Source organism: Schistocerca gregaria, chromosome 5, assembly GCF_023897955.1.
Source record: "Schistocerca gregaria isolate iqSchGreg1 chromosome 5, iqSchGreg1.2, whole genome shotgun sequence".
Classification (NCBI taxonomy): domain Eukaryota; kingdom Metazoa; phylum Arthropoda; class Insecta; order Orthoptera; family Acrididae; genus Schistocerca; species Schistocerca gregaria.
Window position 1 is genome coordinate 108332566 of NC_064924.1, and position 22778 is coordinate 108355343.

The 22778-nt window shown below is 37.3% G+C and overlaps 1 protein-coding gene across 1 annotated transcript in view; it reads left to right on the forward strand.

The window, feature by feature from the left end:
* The window catches only part of LOC126272086 (hemicentin-1), a 1030571-nt gene that overhangs the window by 911095 nt on the left and 96698 nt on the right, over positions 1–22778 (forward strand). The window contains exon 15 of the mRNA XM_049974649.1: positions 16179–16322. Coding sequence (XP_049830606.1) covers positions 16179–16322 — 144 coding nt within the window. The remainder of the gene's footprint in view (positions 1–16178; positions 16323–22778) is intronic.

Here is a 22778-nt window from a genome sequence, read left to right on the forward strand (position 1 = left end):
CAGAAGGACATTGAATTGTTGTAACTGTCCGTTGCTACCCCTTGTAGCAGAAGGATATTGAATTGTTGTAACTGTCCGTTGCTACCCCTTGTGTGCTCACTAGCTTTGGGATTCTTCAATATTGTCCGTGGATTCTTGAGTCCAGGTTCACTTACCACTGTATGATTGTGAGTAGCTCGAGTGTAATGTACACATGAGAATTTGTTATCTAGCTGTGTACACATGAAAATCTGTTACATAGCTGTGACTTTGTCACTTGCACAAACACAAACATAGTGTTGTTTACACACACACACACACGGATCCAAATGTGTTTCATTTTACATCTGCACATTTATACAACTTTGTTTTGTAAAGTAGTTTCTTTGCAAAGACTGTATACCGCAGTGGATGCGTCCCATTATGAAGTGTACTATTAAGCACTGTGCAAGGTCAATTATTATTCTAAAATTTTGCCAGTTCCTTTGCATTCTCTTGTCTGGAGATATGCCCTTTGTACTTTGGTAATCATTGTTGCTGCAGATAACTTCAGTCACTGGTACCAGTTCCAACATGCACACCCTCAAGTAGGTCATGTCTATTTCTGTCATGAGTAGACATTAGAACTATTTGTTCTAATTAGTTTTCAGAGAAAGCATTTAGTATTGCATCTGAGGATGTCTTGTCACTCATACCACTTCCAGAGCTGTAATTATCCCAATTGATGTTGGATGATTAAAGTATCTTCCATGGATGACAGTATGGTTGGGAAACTTCTGTAACATTTGGGGCTGATTCTGGTGGTTGGTAGAAGGACCCAGTTACCAGTTTATGCCAATGCTTGATATGGAATTTTGTCCAAATAATCTTGTACATTGCTTCAGTTTCTATCTCAGTGGATTTAAATTTCTTGTCTACTATGATTAAAATATCACCTCCAGTTCTCAATAGCATGTCCTTTCAACATGTATTTAGATGTACTTAAGAATTTCACGGTTGACATTTTCCCCTGCCCTTTCTGTATGTAGTATTATATGAGCTTGTTTGCTTTTTAGGACTGGTTCAAACTCTGAAACATTCTTGCGCAATCTTCAGCAACGCTATGGTTTTAATTATTTTGTTTGTGGAGGTGATATCAATTTTTTTTATGGGGAGGGGGGTCACTGACAACTATTATTATCTGAATTGGATGGAGAATAGCCTAAGTTTAAAAAATAAAAAAGCCTTGTGTGCACTTCACACAAACAAAGCCACTGGTGTGGCAGTATGGTGTGCAGTACACACCTTACCTTTTTAGAGGGATGCTATGGATCTCATCCCTATTGTACAACTCTAGGGAGTCAGAGTTTAAATTGCCATAGAAGTGCTGCAGACTGATATCTTGCTTGAAGGTCTTCTTGATATCTCACATGAAGGTCTTCTTAACCCTCTCTGCCAAATGCAGAATGATTCAAGTATGACTTCAGAGCCCAAATGACAGGCATTGTTTGTTCCAACATGTGCTGTACCACAATCTGCAGTTGTTTGCTCCCTATTCTCTCAGTGGCTGTTTGAGCAGCCTCTTCAGCATGTTAAATGAGGCCTCCAGGCATAGACACTGAGAGCACGAAGTGATTGTTCCTATCCTGTGGTGCCATTTCATTAAGGAGAATAATTATTTACCATACTTTAAAACTGCCAAGGATTAACAGACCCGTACACTTATGTGCCTACTTTGTACTGGCACAAAACACAGCAGGATTCCAAACTGCTGAAGTTAGTCCCATTGGTTCAGTTTCAATTTCAGTGGGAGACAGCATTTCAGACTTGTTGATTAGGGAGAAAAGTATAATAGCCCAATTTCTCCATGGCCACTAACTCCCCTGTACAGGGCATTGAGACTTACTACTAACCAATCACCCACAGTCAAGTGGACAAATGGTGATAGGCCTTGCCATTCCTAAAGAGGTGACAGTATTTGTGGGAGATGATAGTACTTGTGGTACATTTCTTGTGTCTCAACACTCCCATTCGCAGCTACTTCCAATCACTTGACAGAAGTCAGGGTGCTTTCCAGCTGCTTACATACTGCAACTAACTCATAAGAACAGAATTCAGGATTGGGCTACATTGTGCTTGCTTCAGCATTTTTCAGAACAGCAAAGAAATAACTTTAAACTAAGCATGCTGTCTGCGTTTGTGATCAAGTATCAATTTCAGGTTTTAGTCAGCTTTCTATATCTAGTGTTATGTGATCTAAAATGAATAATGCTGAAGCATATCTGCACTCACTTCATTCATCAGGATAGAACATGTTTTTGATTGGAAAATTGGAAATTTGTAGTAAGTACTATGGGACCAAACTACTGACATCATCGGTCCCTAGGCTTACACGCTACTTAATCTAACTTAAACTAACTTACACTAAGAACAACACACACACCCATGCCTGATGGAGGACTCGAACTCCCGACGGGGGGATGTTTTTAATTCCTACATATGTTATAAAAGTGACAAATTGGAACTTTTTGTTACTATTATTTCGCCTTGCTTTCTGTTTTGTAAGGTATGTATTACTGAAGGAAACATACAGGTCAAAATGGGAAACATATTTAAATGATCAAATTTAAGCAATTACAGCACTGCTGGCACACAGAAAATTCTAGATAGGTAAACTTTAACTTTCGAAATAGGTAGTGTAGGAATGGAAACAAGCATTTAAAACCCTGTTTCCATAGGGGCATATGCCACTTAAAAGGAATGATGTGTCCCTGACAGCTCTGATAGGATTGGTTCAGTATCACTGAATGGTTAGTAATATTGTGTTCTGCAGGTTGTCATACTTTATTTTCATATAGTTGCCGACTCATATTTAGATGTATTTGCATAATATAAAACTTAGTGAAACTTACTTAATGTACACAAAGATTGCACTAGATTGTACATTTCAAATGACGAGTACAACTTTTATTGTGCAAATGAAGTTTGCTATGTATGTTGAAAAGAAATATAGAGGTGAACAATTGGTGTCTGAAATTCATAGCAAACTGGTGCTCAGAATAGTATTTTACTATAAATGACAGTGTAGGAAGACCAAAAAAAGTGTTTCTGCTAGATCAATACATTAAAAATTAACACAGAGTATAATAATACTGGTTTGGTTGTGACTGTAGCAATATGATACCCATAGAGATTCTAACTTGCCATATGGCAGTAAGTCTTGCACTTATGAAATTACTTCAGTTTCATTTGATGGCCTTAGAAACTCATGATATACTTTGTAAAAGGTAAATTGGATTTATGCAGATTTTACTTTTGTGAAATTTGTGTATCTTTATGGGATGAGTTTCTTCAGATGTAATCATGTACAGCTGCTTTCTGGACCTGCGAAAGTATTTGTCTTTGTATCAAAGGAAAACTAATAAATTATGAGAAAGTATTCCTGGCAAATACTTAAATTCAGGAGCTGAAATGTGTAGTACCACTTATAAGAGACACATAAAAGTAAAAGTGACACACTATTGTACGTTTTTGAACTATTAGCTCCTTCCTCACTACAGGTGGGTCCCTCTCATTCTGGGATCCTGAGTGACTCCCCCTTCCTTTTAACCTTCCCCAAAGTGTTTGTCTGCTGACGAATATTTCCTTCTTTTTTCTCTCTCTCTTATCGATCCTTCTCATGAAACTTTGGCCTTAATTAGAAAGTAACACTATCATTTTGAGTTGTTAAAACAGTTATTCACCAAGCGGAGCAAGAGAAAACACCTATAAAAGCTAAGGAACTGTGCAAGATTTCAGAGTAAGTAACTCCTTCTTCTGGCAGAAGGGTTGAAGGGGAGGGAAGAGGAATGGAAGAAAAGGACAGGTGAGGTCAGGGGAGACTTACTGAACAGGATGAGAAAGAAGGACTTTGGGGACTGCGTTGGATGAGATTTTAAAACCTGAGAGCCTAAAGGCACAAAGTATGGTAATAAGCAAGGCAGAAATTACAGATAATACATTGTGCAAGACTTGATAAGAGCAGAAAGCTAAGTGCATTATACATGGTAGAAATGGGGAGCAAAATTATGCTGTTCAGAAAATAAAAGATATAGAAAACAAAATTTTGTTTTTTCAGGACTTTAGTTTTGAAGAAGTACTGTCTGTGAATTCCAAACTATTGTATTTTCATTTTTTGTTGATATGTTAAACTATTTTGAATTCATTACAATCCTAAACATCAGCCATTTGACATCTGCTACAATATAAATGCTCTCAATGCACTACAGCCTGCTGCTATGCATCTTTGCTACTCCTGCATTTTCTGTTACCATCTATCCACTTCCCACTGGATCACTGCTTAAGTCTGTCAGTATCTCTTGAATGCTTACACATTACTGCTCTCATTCATTTCGAACAATATGCCTAGCTAGCTACCTTGCCAACTTTTATTTCATTTTTATTACAGTCATTATTACATCTCCCTCCTTGATTTGTACCCAGATTAATTTATTTAGGCTATAGTTTTGAAGAAGTAATCTCTTGAATTCCAATGGTTTTTTTCTGAAAATGTAGTCAAAATTCTAAAAAAAATTAAGTTGAAATTTAATCTTTGTACAAGTTTAATCTTTGTACTGTCTCGTGTATCCATGAGCCACCATTTGTCACCTGGATAAGTCAAAGTAAATTAAGAAGGCTAAATAACAGTATGAGAGAGCTACATATTATAATTGTCAGCCTTTGAATATTTGTTTGCTGAGTGGTAAAAAGGCAGTTTGGAACATCAAAATGGAGAATAAATAGTGTGATGATTAAGCATCACTCACTATTAAGATGAATTGGAATAGTGGAGATGTTATCTTAGTTATTGAATCTGTGTTCTTCTTCAGTGCTTCCAACAATCAGCACAAACAGATGCACACTTTTAATGTCAGAAGTTACTTGTTTCAACAGTGGTCCAAAATGGGGAAGTTGGAATAATGGAGCAACACAGTTAATTACTATCTGATGTGTTGGGTGGGGTGAATGATGGGTCAGGGAGAAAGATTAGAGTTTGATGTCCCATCAGTAAGAAGATCATTAGAGACAGAACAAGCTTATATCAAGGAAGGCTGGGGGCAGGTATTTGGCTGTGTCTTTTTCAAAGGAACCATCCTGGTATTTGGATTAAGTGACATAAAGAAACCACAAAAGCTTAAATCTGGATGGCCAGATGGGGATTCTGAATGTATGGGTCAAGGGGAGAAACAGAAATGACTCTAAGAAGAGAAAACAGGGGAATAGCAAAGTCTTGTTTGGGAAGAGGAGGAGAAGTGTCATAAAAATGAGCCCACCCGGCTAGCTGCGTGGTCTAATGCACTGCTTCCCGAGTGGGAAGGCATGCTAGTCCCCAGCACGAATCTGTCTGGCAGATTTGTGTTGAGGTCCGGTGTGCTGGACAGCCTGTGGATGGTTTTTAAGGCATTTTCCCATCTGCCTCGGCAAATATGGGCTGGTTCCCCTTATTCCGCCTCAGTTATACTATGGCGGCGATTTCTCCACAAACACTGTCTTCACGTACATATACACCATAATTTCTCTACCACACAAACATTTGGGGTTACACTCGTCTGGTATGAGATGTTCCCTTTGGGGGTCCACTGGGTGCCAAACCACACAATATCCCTAGGTTTGGTGTGGGGCAGTGGTGGGCTGGATGGACTTCTGTGGCCTGTTGTGGGGTTGTGAACCACTGAGGGCTGTGGCGGCACGAAGCCTCTCCATTGTTTCTAGATCCCCAGTTCCATACACAATACACACACTACAAAAAGGGAGAACAAGAAGGAAGGAAAATTAGGATAATAATGATAAGGAAACCAAAATAAATATAAAAATGTGTAAAGCAACTAAAAAATGGAAATTCACCCATACAGTCAATCTCTAAAAGAAATTACAGCTTATTTTTCACAGGTCATGATATTGATTTTCTTTACTGTATAAAGCTCCATACTTGAATTCTTTGTCATATCTCACATTACAGTATCAGAACATTAGGAAGCAATTTGAAAGAAAAAGAAAAGGAATCTACCAAATTTCTTTGCCATTTTATTCATGCTTGTGTCAATGTTGCAAGCCCCAAGGATCACATCAAAAGAGGACGCAAAATAGGAGCACTGATAAAACATAAGCACCCTCATCTGCTTCGGATCACATTAAAATTGTGTCAGATTGTTTTGAATGGTCTATAGTGGTCACCACCTGTACGTGTGCTCCAAACAGGTGTGATCATGTTTGATGGGGATGTAGCAGCACAATGTGCTTTGAGAAGAATTGAAATGTCCGAGGGTGTCAGCAGTGACAGTAGTTGTTAAGAACATCTTCTTGTTGCTCATCACACTGCAAACTGTTGTTTTCGACTGCGGAATCATTGCCCCCGGAAAAGGGGTGGTTTCACTGGTGCCCTTTAAGCCACTTTCTGTGGTCTTTTCATGCTGATTCTGAGTGATGGTGTGTCTGACCTTCCAATCATGTGACATGTCCTCAGTGGCACTGGGCAGAATGGTGGTGAAATTTGTGGTGAGATTTTTATTGGTATGATGATTATTTTCAGTTTAAGTGGTTATGAAATGTGTTTTAGTACTCATAATAATACATCATATCACAAAATCACTTGAAAATGGGTTATATATTGAAATTGGTAATAGAATTAATTGTACCTTATAAAGGTACCTTACACCAACAGCTATGCCATAGTGTTAACACCGGTTCCTGTCAAATCACCAAAGTTAAGCACTGTCGGGCTTGCCCAGCACTTGTCTGGGTAATGGTCCAAGCCTGCCAGTGCTGTTGGCAAGCTGGGTGCACTCAGCCCTTATGAGGCTAACTGAGAAGCTACTTGATTCAGAAGTAGCTACTCCAGTCATGAAAACTGACAATGGCTGAAGAACAGTGTGCTGACCACATGCCCATCCAAATCTGCATCGAGAGGCACCTGTTGGCTGAGGATGACATGGCAGTCAAGCAGTGCCATTGGACCTTCCTAGGCCTGTTCAGATAGAATCTATACCTTACACTCATCTGTTGAAAACTTAGTCATTTTATAAGTACAACACAACTGGGATGTTAACCAAAGTGAAAATATTGCAGAACAGTAAAAATCATTTTCAGACGTAGAAGAAGGTTGGATAATCCACAAAATGTTGAGACAAATCCAAGTTACAGCTTGAGCTCATCCTTTGTTTGCATAATGTGTCCTTCATCTTCTCAAGTAAAAAAATCTTCACTCAGATTTATGCTAATGTATGAGGAAAATTCTTCCCATTTCCTCATAATAAAGGTGGTGGAAACACATATATGGACCTATCTACTTACTTTCAGTTAAATCTACAGTACAATTATAGTTTTATGTGAAATCTAAATTTAGCACCTGTGATGAAACTCTGTGTTACATTGTTGTTGACTACTAAGTTGAAGCATTCATTAGAAGTGCCTGATGTGCCATATCATTATTCTGTGTACTGTTACCCCCCCCCCCCCCCCCCCCCCCCCCCCCCGCCAATTCATAGTAAAAGCTCCATTGAGTTCTGATATATGTAAGAAAAGGATAAGGTAAATTAATCTTTGAATCACACCCTTTAACAGATTCTTGTAACTTAATAATTGCCTATATGACCAAAGCAAGTCACTGTTAACACTCACTTAAGCAGCAAGTTACAGTCCACCCAGAAATGTTCCATACAAACAAATTAATTCACCAAACAGGATGCATGTTAGCAATAAATTAGATAACAGTAGATACTGTGAAATTAAAGTATGTTTTTTTCTTATTTTCCACAAAAGTTGATGAAGGAAGGGAATGACACATAAAAATGACTATATATAAACTCACATGTGAGACTTGTTTAAGCAGTCTACATATGTTAAATTGAAGATGGCCATCATCTCTGCACATTGTGGCTCAGTCACTGTTCGTACATTGTGCAACAGAATTAAAGGATCACTTTTTCAAAAACCCATAAGTCCCACCCATTGCAATGCTTAAGTTTGAAATTAGGCTCAAAGGCCCATACAACCTTCCTCTGTAACAGTCCAAAAGCATGGTTCTCCACAATGTCACCCTCGGGCTCAACAATGCTTCGAACACCAATGTGTTGACACATGTGAGAAAAAGGTCACAGCTCAGAAGTTCATGTGGTCTCTAAGATGGGTTAATCATGTCACATTGACAGGTTAGTGGCACTGAGGGTTTGCAAAGGGAGGTTTTAGAAGGGCCCTTTGACAATTTTTTTTTTCATGCATGTGTGTATGTTGCAGGTGATCACTCCACAGGAGGCTATGATATAGGAGGGGTTGAGAAAGCGTAAGTATCGTTTGCTGCTTCAGATCAGGTTCAGATTTCATGAAATGTTGTTGAACAGCCAACCTGTACGTGAGAGCAAAAATTGAGGTCACACTGTGGTCCAACAGGGCCATATGGTATTTTATGGGGATGCAGACCTACAGTGTCTATAGAGAAGGGCTGAAATGCCTAAGATGTCATCAGTGTCAAAAGCTGTGAAGACTGTCTTGCTCTTGTTCATTGCACTATGAACTGTCATTTTGACTCTGAAGTGTGTAAGAAACAATGCCTCAAGAAAACGGGGTGGTTTCATTGTGGTCCTTTATGCCACCCTATGAGGCTCTTTTGTGCCAGTTCTGAGTGGCAGTGTACCCAGTATGTTTTTCTTGGCCAATTATAAGAAAACTGCATGATTTCAACAATGGCCATCACTGTTCTTAATTCCACCGCAAAGGCATCAAAAGAAGGGGTGAAAATGTGGGTAAGACAGGCTGTGATGAGCTTCCTATTGTGTGATATGTTCATGGTGGCACTGGGCAGAATTACGGTGAAGTTTGGTGCCAATGTGACATAATTAACCCATCTTATATGTCACATGAACTTCTGAGCTGTGGCCATTTTTTTCATATGTGTTGACACCTTGGTGGTTGAAGTGTCATCGGTCCTGAGGGTGACATTGGAGGGCACCATGCTTTTGCAAAATTACACAGAAAGGTTGTATACACCTTTGAGCCAAATTTCAATTGCAATGTATGGAAATTACAGTGTTTCAAAAAAATGATTCCTTTATTCTGTTGCACAGTGTATTATGGATGTCCACTGTTGATTTGGCCTTTCTTACAGTTATAAATCTTCTGTCATTTCAGATGGTTAGTATCACTTAACTTTTCATCCATCTTAGACAACATTTAAATCCTTTCTTGAACATGTATTTACATTTTTCTTTTCTTTAAGTGATTTGTTGGTGAGCTGTACCTACATGTTTGAATGCATGCAAGGTACCAGTGTGCTATTTTACATGGTATTTTATTTTTATGAGCTTAATATGGTAAAGGATAATATCCTTTTTTGGAACATTGAATAAATTTGAAATTGTTAATACTGTAGCTTATCCTGTAGTGAACAATATAATGTCTCAATAAAAATGAATTTCTCAAATTCGACATGTGTCAGAAATTGAGTATAAATGCTAAGTTATTTAAGGAATTTTCTGTAGTGTGTTCACATATGGATTATTTGCACTTGCAACATCCTTCTGTATAATAAATAATGTCAGCTCTTGATGAATTTAAATGCTGGTCTGTACATACCTTCAGGGGGCGAATTTTTATTGCTAATAAACACATATAAAAGAGAAAATTACACAGAACGATTCTAGCTTTCAGAACTAGTCCTTCTTAACCTGTATCCACCTATCCCTCTTTGTTCCTTCGGGAAGGAACTAATAGTTCTGAAAGTTAGGACATTTTTGTGTGCTTTTATGTTTTATATTTCCATTTTTGGAAGTAGTAAAACTTTCCCTCCTGAAGGTAAGTACCGACCAGCAATTCTGTCCCATAATTTTATGATTTTCTCAAGTAGATTATTCTTTTGGACCCATGACTAAAAACAGAATTTCACACAACATGACAACCAGATAAAGTGAGGTAGAAATTTGACCATTATCATAAGATATTGCACTAGGTCTACAGTGACAGACTGCTTGGTTGCTGTTAGTTGTTAGTCTGTTACATATTTTATGGATTATTTTGCATGATGGATTGTAATGATAATGGAATGACTCATAGTCACATTGAAAAGTAACAGGCATTTCATATTACTGGATAAGTGATCAAAAATGTTTGTTGCAGCATTGTGGATCCATTTTTGTGTCAAAGGCAACCTTAATGTGCAGTAATTAATTTTTCCTTCTGATATTGTAATTATGTTCATGTTCCTTTGAACTGTAGCTGATTATTTACAACAAACTTTATGAGAGATTAGATATACTGTGAAGCAGTAATCAGAATGCCGAATTTCTTAAACAGATGTCTACAAGATGATCATGATGAGCACCACATACGGTATTATTCTTACAGCACATTTTTGCGTAATGAGGACTTTCTTAAAGACGAGTTGCCCCAGAACGTTATTCCATATGACATTATTGAATGAAAATATGCAAAATATACCAACTTCTGATTTGTCTCTCCTCAGGATTTGAAATGATTCTAAATGAAAATGTGGCTGAAGTAAGTTGTTTGAGGAGTTCAAACATTCTTGTCTCTATGGGCACCTATGAATTTTGAAGTTGCCATGCTATTTCCTATTTCCTCTACATGTATTACACTTATCATTCATGTAGTACACGTATAAGTGCAAAACTGAATATGTTGTGTCTTTTTAAAACTGATGGTGAGACTATTCATAAAGAACCAGTCAATGACACTTTTGAGAACTCTGTTCCCCATTTCTTCTGTTGTGTGTATTCTTGGAATGATTACAGTACTAGTGTCATTTGCAAAAAGAACTAATTCTGCTTGTTGTATGTTAGACGGAAGATCATTTACATATAAGAGGAACAATAGTGGACCTAAGATTGAGCATTGGGAAACCCCGTATGCGATTTCTCCCCATTCAGAATTATGTCCCTGTGCTACATTGGCTGGATTACTAAGTACAACTTTCTGCAGTCTTTGAGTTATATTTGATATTATCCATTGGTTGGCTATACCATCAATCGCAGAAAAACTTCAGTTTATCGAGGTGAATACTGTGATTCACACAGTCTAATTTCTTATATAGGTCACAGAAAATATCAGCTGATGCTGTTTTATTATTTAATGCTTGTAAAATCTGGTGAGTGAGCATGTAAATGGTATTATCAGTAGAGCAATGCTTCTGAAACTCAAACTGTGATTTGCTGAGGATATTATACTTTCTGGAATATATGACCTTCTCAGAAATTTTGAAAAATGAGGGGTTTAACAAGGGTATATTTCAGTCTCTCTGGAAAAATGCCTGAAGTTAGTGGTGCATTACATATTTCAGATAAGACCAGGCCTATTACATGGGAACAAATCTTTAGTACTCTATTGGAAATACGATCAAAACCAGATGAACGTTTATTTTTGAGAGAATGTATAATGTAATGCTTAACATGGTACTTGGTTGGTTTGGAAGAGCAGGGGTAGAAACTTTGAATAACACATTTTCTTCAGTACCATCTTCTCTCCTTCTCGATAATTAGAAACCCATAATTTTGGAAGCATGAAACTGTTTCACCTTTTTATTCAGGACTAGATGAGAAACCTGGCATTGCCCAACTATTTATTTATAGCCATGCCCAAGACTTTGTACACCTATAATTTATTTTCTACCTATAAAACTTCTTTGTTTACAAGTTTGTAGTAGTATGATTGACGATGTGAATGGAGAGCTTGTTTGGTTCACTAACATGGGAAAAAATCCATGTGGAAAGGAACTGACACTAAGTTCCACACTTGTAACACACAGTGTGTGGTCTTCTTCATGTCATAACATATACCCACCTGGGATTCTACACATTCAAAGCAAAATGGTAAATTGTTAGGAATAATGGGGATTCAGGATATAAAAACTTGCTTGCCTGTACCATTTCCCATCAAAACTTCCACTTATATGGTGTTACTTTGGAGATAAGTAATTTCAAGCTTAAGCAAGTAAATGGTTCTGAGGAGTGAGATAACGTACAACACTCTCAATCAGAGCTACATCACGCCTCACTTTCAGAAGGAATTTCCAAAGAATGAGTTAAATCCTGATGTTCGCAAGCTGCAGCAAGTCTCACCTCAGGATCTCCATTGGATTCTTGAGACCACTTAGTCCTCATTCTTTTAACCATTCTGGTGTATTCGGAAAGACATTTTTATTTGTAACCAAAACAAAATCAAAATGTACTGAGTGGGCACCCAAAGCACAAAGAAACACAGTAAATTCATTAAATTTGTTTTCCCAAGCAAAGTATATAAATAAAACCTAGCAAAAAAAGGCAAAGCAACGTTGTTAAGTTTTTAGTACATTAATCAAAATCCTTGCCAAGTAAGTTCACTGTTAGTTTCCGTTCATAAAGATAAGGTTGCAGTGCTTAATTCTGTCACCAATGTAAATTTCCAAAAGTATATCTGTCACTGAGCTAAAAAGGAACTAAACTGAGCAAACGATTTTAGATAAAACTTGAAGTTACAATATCTTTGCAGACTTATGCCCTATGGACTTTCCATTCATCAAATTTTCACAGTTCCAGATGCTTCATATTTCATATTCATGTAATTAGAATGCTGACTTCGAGGTTACAAGTATGTTTTATTTTAATAATGGCAATTACTTGCTTACAACTTATATCAAACAGACACATATTTCAAAGTTTTACTGTCCTTAAGAGTAGTCACTGACAGTGTATTATAAGCCATTGCCAGTGATGTGGAAGTCGTAGGATACCCTTAGCAGCATCAGTTGTGTTGGTAATTTGAGTGGAACAGTCTGTTGCTTGGCAAATCTCTATAACAGTTCTGAAGCGAATATCATGAAGTACTTCCTTCAATTTAGGAATCACGTTGAAGTAACTAGAGCTTGAGTCTAAGCTGTGTTTGAAAAATGAACAGCTTAGAGAAATAAGCAGTGACACTTTTTGCTGGACCCACCCATTATTTACCAGGAGAATGCTTAGATGCATGTGGCACAAGTTGTGACTGAATTGTTCGATCAGAGGAGCTGGGAAGTGTTGTATCACCCACTACAATCCCCAAATTTAAGCCTTGTGATTTCAGTTTGATTCCTAAACTTCAAAACTGTTATGGAGCTTCATCAGGAAATAGAGAGCTCCACTCAAACTCTCAGCACAAATGACACTGCTGAGTGTATCCTATACCTTCCACATCACTGATAGTGGGCTATACATAATGCTCTTTTTATTTTGAAAGACAGTGAAACTTTGAAACATGTATCTATTTTGTGTAATTTGTAAAGAAATAGTATCAACTACTAAAGTTCCAACCTTGTATTTTATGTAGACCTATAATTTGTTACTTTTTATTTATGATAAGTGACATTTATAAGAAAGTACAGAAGATAATATTGTAATGCCATACTTGGGTCAATAACTTCATTTGATGTAAGGTTAAACTGAAAGTCCCTATGCCTTGCTGTATAACATAAAGCGTTTATCCCATTCAATTAGAAAATACTTGGACAGAGCTCTCATTTTGTTATTTTAAGTGTTTATCCTATAGACTGTTCATGTTAGCTAAGTAATTGAGGAAATATTTCACAATGAGGGTGTAGTTTTGCTGCCAGCAGTAATGTGACTTTTATCCTCAGTGATATTTCATTGAGAGAAATCTTCTCCACGTTTCTTATTTGTGAGGGAAGTTTTTCCAGTTAGTCCATGTGAATTGGGGAAAAGAATTTCTCGCGAACCACTACTAATGACACACTGTCAGTGGCCAGATGTTGTACCTCATTCAATTGAGGCTGATGCTGAGGAGTCCAAACAGCTAAGATCGTCATTGTCCTCTTCAGCCTCAGGAAAAAAGCACTTTAGCCAACTTGTTTGTGTGTTGAGTATGTTGCATGTGGAAGTGTGGGAAAGTGTTCTAATTGTTTGCATAGCATTTTTCTGAGGCAAAACATGGGAACTAGCCTAGTGGAATGTGGGAAGCTACCTAGAAACAACATTCAGGCTGGCCAGCACACTGACCCACCATCATTAATACACTGGACGAATTTGATCCTGGGCCAGCATACTTCCCCATTTCAGAAGTGGCCGCATTAACATGTGTGGCTACATGGGTCATCCCTTATTCAATTATTATTCTCAGAATGTCATTTTTGAGGCCTTAGCCAGTTTTAGACTTACCAGTTCTCGTTTGGTTCTTGGGATCAATTTGTCCCATTCTTTTAGAACTTATTGTGTGGTGAGAGTGGTTCAGCCATCTACAGGAAGCTGTAATTTGAAAACAAATACAGATAAATCTGAAGAAAAGTATTTTTCACAAGATTGTTGGTCAGAGCCAAATTTCTAAAAATCCAAATTTCAAAACAGAAGAGATAGAATTCAAATGTTTGAAAAGAAAATTCACAATTCCCATAAATTTTTAATATGTTAGAGAACTCATTGAATTGCATTAACAAGCTAAACTTCTAAACAATGATTGCTCAGATTATAAACCAATACATGTTACTATGAAGATAAATGATGATGGATTCAGAATGGAATAGAGAAATATATATGAAGATAGACCACTATTCATTTGATTAGAAGAGAGAGTTTTTAAAAAGACATTGTGTTCACCATTGTTTGTACTATTTGTTACACATTCCATGATTGCAATTTCAATCTTAAGACATTTTGAAGTGGTTACAATGCTTAAAACACAACAGATGCCAACATTCATAAAATGAATAAAAAAATATGTGAACCATTATAGGTCATGTTAGTGTTCATCACATACACCATCAGTATTTACCAGATGGATGAAACTAGATTCATGGTTTCTACACATGTCAACACCATACACTGTACTGGTCAAAAACAACTTGTAATGATTGTGTATGTGGTGACTGCTGAAATGAGCCATAGAGGTTCACATTATTTTTACTTGTTTCATTAACGTCGGCAACTGCTCTGTGTTCAGCACTTAAAAAAATTTTAAGGCCAATTTTGTAATCATGGATATTATAATAAATAATATAAATAAAATAGAAAGAAACTTCCACGTGGGAAAAATATATTAAAAACAAAGATTCCAAGATTTACCAAGTGGGAAAGCGCTGGTAAATAGGCACAATGAATAAAACACACAAACTCACACACAGAATTTTGAGCTTTCGCAACCGGCGGCTGCTTCGTCAGGAAAGAGGGAAGGAAAAGGAAAGATGAAAGGATGTGGGTTTTAAGGGAGAGGGTAAGGAGTCATTCCAATCCCGGGAGCGTAAAGACTTACCTTAGGGGGAAAAAAGGATAGGTATATACTCACGCGCACACACACATATCCATCCATATGTATGTATGGATGGATATGTGTGTGTGTGTGTGTGTGTGTGTGTGTGTGTGTGTGTGTGTGTGTGTGTGTGTGCGCGCGCGCGAGTATATACCTATCCTTTTTTCCCCCTAAGGTAAGTCTTTCCGCTCCCGGGATTGGAATGACTCCTTACCCTCTCCCTTAAAACCCACATCCTTTCATCTTTCCTTTTCCTTCCCTCTTTCCTGACGAAGCAGACGCCGTTTGTGAAAGCTCGAAATTCTGTGTGTGTGTTTGTGTGTTTTATTCATTGCGCCTATTTACCGGCGCTTTCCCGCTTGGTAAGTCTTGGAATCTTTGCTTTTAATATAATAAATAATATGGTTGATGATGAACATCATCTCATTTTAAAACAGTCAGTGAGGCTATGATAAAAAAAATCAATTCCATAGCAGAAGCAGTGCTGAACTCCAGGCAGGCATGTAGGAAAGTCTATATCCAGGTGGAATGTCCTGTCTCTCCCTTGCCCCCTTCTACTTCTTTCTTCTTTTCTTGGTGCTGTCAGCTCCGGCCAGGTCTGATGTGACTTTAGTGCATTTTGTTCTCCTTGTCAGCTACATTCAGATGTAGTTTAACAAAGAGCAGGTGACTGCAAAATGAGCAAGCAGTCAAATGCATAAGTTATTCCTTTAATTACATTTAAAGAAAACAGGCAGTTGTGTCCCCTGTATAGTACTGTGACTTAACAAGAAATATTGAGGACATAAAATATTTTGAATGTGTCTGTGAGCACATTCAATTTCATATGGGGAAGGATATGTTGTGTGTTGATGAACAACTATTACAGCTACATCCTAATATCTTACAGTATTTTATTACTTGTTCACATGTTTAAATTTATATAATATTATTCTCTAATACTTTTGTGGAAATATTTGTTACAGGACATGCTGTGACATGGTGGGGAAGGTTTGAAAGTGACCATATCATTGTCATCATTGCAGTCATTGTTGGTGCTATATTAATGGTGATCATCGTTTGTGTCATCATTATCATTATCTGCAGAAGAAAGAGAGCTGATGATAAATGTAAGTGTAATGGGAATGCGTTTTAAAGAACTGCATGTTTATTAATGAAATTTTATTCATTTGTGTGCAAAGACAGCCTGACTCATAATATGCACTATGCATGGCTGTGTTAATTATTTAGAATTTTTGATATGATGGTTAATAAAGTAACAAGATAATCATTTTCACTGATAGTACTCATAAGGGGGAGAAATACATTTGTATGCACTTATTTGCTTCTTCTTTAAACTTAAAATGATGTAAGGTAAGCATATATTTAGGACCCTTTTAAGGTTCTCTAATGCCAGTAACATTAATGAGATTCAGTACATTACACACACACACACACACACACACACACACACACACACACACACACACACACACACACACACACCAATGAAAAATGTATACATATTATGACATGTAAATTTTTAGTGTTTCTTCTTACAGGAAACATTTTATATTGTGAACATGGATGATTTTTCAGTTATTTGAGGCCATCAGAAAGAATTCTTCATTCATTACTTATATTCCATAGATCATCTCATGAAAGCATACTGTCATGGATGTGGAACAAGTTTGGGTATATGTTAATACACCTCAAGAAACTAATTCTGTGGCTTACATTGCTAATTGACTATCATCAAACTACTATATTCTGTTTGCATTGACACAGTTTAGAAATTGATAAAATTGTAAGAGTAACTGTTACAGCTGTTACTTTCAAAGAAAAATGCTGCTTTCTCAGTTCTTCAAAACAATTGTTATCTACACCAATGCTTGTTTAACAGTAAAGACTACAATGTTAATTCTCAAAGAAAAAGGGTTATGCACATTTTCTCCAATTGGAGGCATGCTTGCAACAGATATATACAGTTTTTTTATATGTAAAGTGGAGCACTGTAGCATAATATTGTTTTCTCTTACATAATGAGAGCCAGCCTGAAAGTCTTTTAAATATTTTTCTGTGCTCACAAAGACAGGTATTGGTATAGTTTCTCAGCTAATTCACATTATCCATTAGAGACATGCAGAGCATAGTAGTGCACCACATAATAATGTGAGATCTCCATTCTAGTCCAATTAGATTACACTTTTTTGTCACAAATATTCATGGTAACACTAAGATTTACATATTTTACTCATTTTTCGTTTCATAGTACTATCATTTGTATGACAAGTGTAATGTGATTTGAGATAACGTATCTCTACAGCTTTTATACACTACAAAATGTCAACTTCTCAGAGAAAGGAACAAAGGAAAATGGAAGACAAAATTAGTAAATAGAAACTATTACTGTGGAATGAGGGAAAGACAACCACTTACCTGTAGAAGACTGGTGTGTGGTACACAGAAACATAAGATAAAAAACAGATAACACCTGCTTTTGAGCTCTTGCTCTTTTTGTAGTAAGAGTACATACATTCACAGTCATTTGAATTTGGGTGTCTGTGTAGTTGTGTGTGTGAATGTGTACTCTTTAGAAAAAGGAAGAAAAGCTCAAAAAGCTAGTTTAACTGTTTCTATTACATGTTTCTGTGTGTCATGTACCAGTACTCTGTAGGCAAGTGCTTGCCTTTCCCTTATGTTTTGTATTTTTCCATCCAGGTATTTCTGTTGATGTTAAATGTTATTGTAAAAATTGCATGTTGATGTTGTGTAAGACACAGAAAAGCATCTCCTTCATATTTCACAAGAAAAGGAGCACCTTCTTAGTGCTTACAGATACATTAAGCTGAGCAGTTACTTTGAGTGATAAAGACTTTAGAGAAAATTTTCCTTGTCCTGTCTGTATAGCTTTCTTATTTCTCATCTTCTCTTTTCCTGCTGATGGAGATTCTGTTTAGAGTGTTGATAAATCTTGCTATGTAGTGTTCGTTTTTCCTCAGATTTACATCTGTTAGCCTTCCTCCATTTGCTGATCCAACAATTGTAGCAGACTCTTGTATATTTGTTTTGTGTAGTTTTAAAGTAAATAGATGAATTTCATGATGTAATAAAATGTTTTATAGAAATTTTGATACTTTGTTTAAATATAATACATAAGGCTGTTGCAACAGTATGAACTGTGGAGATCTAATGTTGCAATGAGTCCAGTAACTTTAATTTTGAAAGTGGAAAGATGGAAAATTAAGTTTTAATGACACATCAGTGTTAGGATCATTGGAGACAAGAGCACAGTTTCAAACTGTTGAAGAATGAAGAAGGACATCAGCTGTATAATTTTCAAAGGAACCATCCCAGTATTTGTCATAAGAGATGGAAATGGAGGTGGTGTATTTGTCACAGTAAACAAGAAATAGAAGCTGCATGTGGGATCATTTGGGCAAGACTCACTACCAAGGGTGGGGTGATAACTGAATCTTTCTGTCACCCACCTTACTCATCTCCTGATGTAATCAAAAACTTTAGAGAAAGCCTCAGTTCACTTATATGTAAGTTCCCCAATCACACTGTAATCATCAGTGGGTACTTCAATCATGCAACAATTAATTGGGAAAATTAGTTTTATATAAGACATCCTGTGAAACATTACAATGCCTTATTGGAATACTACCTGGAACAGATAGTTAGGAACTCCACTCGTGATGAAAATACATTGAATCTGATGGCAACAAATAGACCTGACATCTTTGAGGACATCCACATCTACACTGCTATCAGCAACCACGATGCGGTCATAGCAACAATGATTACCAAATTCCAAAGGACATCTAAAACAAGTGGAATATATATATGTTCAGTAAACTAGATAAAAATTCAGTAGTGCCATATCCTTATGAGGAACTTGAAACTTTCAGCACAGGGCAGGAACATGAAAAGGAAAGAATAGTTGACCATGCACTGAATAGATATGTACACAGTAGAACAGTTCATAATGGAAAAAAATCTCATGGTATACAGTAAGTGTAAAGAAACTTCTAAAGAAACAGAGATTACTGCATAAAAGGTGCAAAATGAAGTGTAGTGCTATATTGAGACAGATGCTGAATGAAATGCATTTGGCTGTCTAGAGGACAATGCATGATGCCTCCAGTGCTTACCATAGCAGCATATTGTCAAGCGATCTGTCACAGAACCCAAAGAAATTCTGGTTGTATGTAAAAGGGGTTAGGGGCACCAAAGTTAGTGTCTAGTCCCTAGCAAATGAGAGAAGAACTGAAACTGAGTAGTAAAGCAAAAGCTGAAATGGTTAACTCAATTTTCAAATGTTCTTTTACAAAGAAAAACCCAGGAGAATTGCCCCAGTTTAATCCTCGTATTGCTGAAAATATGAATGAAATAAGTCTTAGTATCAGAGGTGTCGAGAAACAGCTGAAATTGTTAAAGTTAAAAAAAAAACACCAGGGCTCAATGGAATTCCTACCAGATTCTATACTGAATTTGCGGCTGAGTTAGCCCCTCTTCTTACTATAATCTGTCATAGATCCCTCAAACAAAGTTCTTGGAAAAAAAGTGAAGTTCACAACCTTCTGCAAGAAGGGCTGTAGAAGTGTAGAAGTGATCCACAAAACTACTATCCGATATCTTTGACATCAGTTATTTACAGAGTCTTAGAACTTACCCTGAGCTCCAACATAATAATGAGGTGTCTTGCACAGAATAACCTCCTCAATGCCAACCAGCATGGATTCTGAAAACACTGATCACATGAAACCCAACTCGCACTTTTCTTACATGGGATACTGAAAGCTTTGGATGAAGGCAGTAAGGTAAAAGAGGTATTTCTTGATTTCCAAAATGAGTTTGACTCAGTGCCAGAGAAACACTACTGCTATTTTGCCTGCAACACCTTATTTCGACAAGATGATGGATTTACTGCAGGACTCAGCATATCATCATCTCCAGAAGGGTCTGACTAATGCAGCACAATGGATGACATCAACGCTTCTCAAATTGATCCAGTTTTCTGAACATCTCAAAAATAGTTTGAGTACAAGTGCCAGCTTCACCGCAACTTTATTGGCTGCCTGCAATCCATAAGAAAAGGGTTCATATTTGCCTCACTGTGAGCAATATTGGAACCTTAATATATTACTTGGCAAAACATCTGGCTTCTCTTCTAAGCGCACTGGTAGGAAAATGTGAACATCACATACAAAAACTCAGATGATTTTATACAATGCCTGAAGAACCAGCTGACACATTAGTGAGTTTCAATGTGCTCTCTTTGTTCACACGAGTACCTTTGGTGGATTCATTGTAACTTATAGGAACTACGTCAGAGGAGGACATCTTACATCTACTCAAACATGTGCTTACTTCAACTTACTGTTTACTTAGTGAACAATATTTTGAGTACCTTTAGTGGATTCATTGCAACTTATAGGAACTAATTTGGAGGAGGACATCTTATATCCACTCAAACATTTGCTTGCTTCGACTTACGTTTTATTTAAGGAAAAATATTTTGAGCACACTAACAGTGTTGCTATGGGTACCCTTTTGTCTCTCATAGTAGCTAATCTTTTATGGAAGACTTTGAGGAAAAAGCACTTCAGTCAGTGATGTTGGAACCTGATAGTTTCTGGATATATGTGGATGACACTTCTGTAGTTTGGCCATACAGAGCAGCAATGCTTCCTTCATTTCTGGCACACCAGAACTTGCTCCATCCAAACATTTGCTTCACCATGGAAGTGCAGAGAAATTGAGATCTCCCATTCTGAGAAGTCTTGGTTGCCAGAAAAGAAGATGGTTTCGTAAACTGACTCACACTGACCTATATCTACAAGTGAGCTGCCATCATCCATCTCAGCGCGTTGATGTATTATGGAATCTCATTCATAGGGCTAGAATTACCTGAGATCCAGGGAGCTTGTCATCAGGGCTTATCCACCTTCGCTTTGTGTTTGTACAAAACAGGCTCTCTGATAAATAGATCCATAATGCATTTAAAGAAAGCTCAAGAACAGCCAGAATAAATGGAGAACTCCATGAGGGTGGTTTTTCTACCATAGATTGATGGCATATTCTTTATGTTTGGCTGGATGTTCAAAAAACATAAAATAAAATGTGTTTTCTGCCCTCCAGTGTGAGTGCAAACTATGACGGGATCTGTTAAAGACAGCCTAAGTCTAAGGGGACCAGGGATATATAAAATCCCATGCGAGAATGGGAAATCATACATTGGCCAGACATGTCATACTGTTAAGGATAGATGCAGTGAACATAGACCAGACTGGATCAGCCAGAAAAGTCTGATGTGGCTGAACACTGTCTTGACAAGGGATACAGTGTGTATTATGGGAAGTCAAAAATCATTTTGTCCACTTCCACATACTGAGTCTCCAGCATTAAAGAAGCAGTCAAAATATGTATAAGTAATGACCTGATTCCTCCTCCCATGAACCGTGGACCTTGCCATTGGTGGGGTAGCTTGCATGCCTCAGCGATACAGATAGCCGTACCGTAGGTGCAACCACAGGGGAGGGGTATGTGTTGAGAGGCCAAACAAAAGTTTGATTCCTGAAGAGAGGCAATAGCCTTTTCAGTAGTTGCAGAAGCAACAATCTGGATGATTGACTGATCTGGCCTTGTAACATTAACCAAAACAACCTCGCTGTGCTGGTACTGTGAATGGCTGAAAGCAAGGGGAAACTACAGCTGTAATTTTTCCCGAGGGCTTGCAGCCTTACTGTATGGTTAAATGATGATTGCGCCTTCTTGAGTAAAATATTCAGGAGGTAAAATAATCCCCCATTTGGATTTCTGGGTGAGGACTGCTTAGGAGGATGTTGTTATCAAGAGAAAGAAAACTGGCGTTCTACAGATCGGAGAATGGAATGCTCAATCCCTTAAATGGGCAGGTAGGTTAGAGAATTTAGAAAAGGAAATGGATATGTTAAAGCTATATATAGTGGGAATTAGTGAAATTCGGTGGCAGGATGAACAATACTTCTGGCCAGGTGAATACAGGGTTATGAATACAAAATCAAATACGGGTAATGCAGGAGTAGATTTAATAATTTATAAAAAAAAAATAGGAGTGCAGGTAAGCTGCTATGAACAGCATAGTGAGCACATTATTGTAGCAAAGATAGACACGAAGCCCATGCCACGAACAGCAAAGATAGACACGAAGCCCATGCCTATCACAGTAGGACAAGTTTATATGCTAGCTAGCTCCGCAGATGATGAAGATATTGAAGAAATGTATGATGAGACAAAAGAAATTTTACAGATAGTTAAAGGAGATGAATAGCCATGGGGGATGGGAATTTGATAGTAGGAAAAGGAAGAGAAGGAAAAATAGTAGGTGAATATGCAATGGGGGTAAGGAATGAAAGAGGAAACCACCTGGTAGAATTTTGCACAGAGCATAACTTAATCATAGCTAATGCTTGGTTTAACAATCATGAAAGAAGGTTGTATACATGGAAGAGGCCTGCAGACACTGGAAGGTTTCAGATAAGATTATATAATGGTAAGACAGAGATTTAGGAACAATGTTTTAAATTGTAAGAAATTTC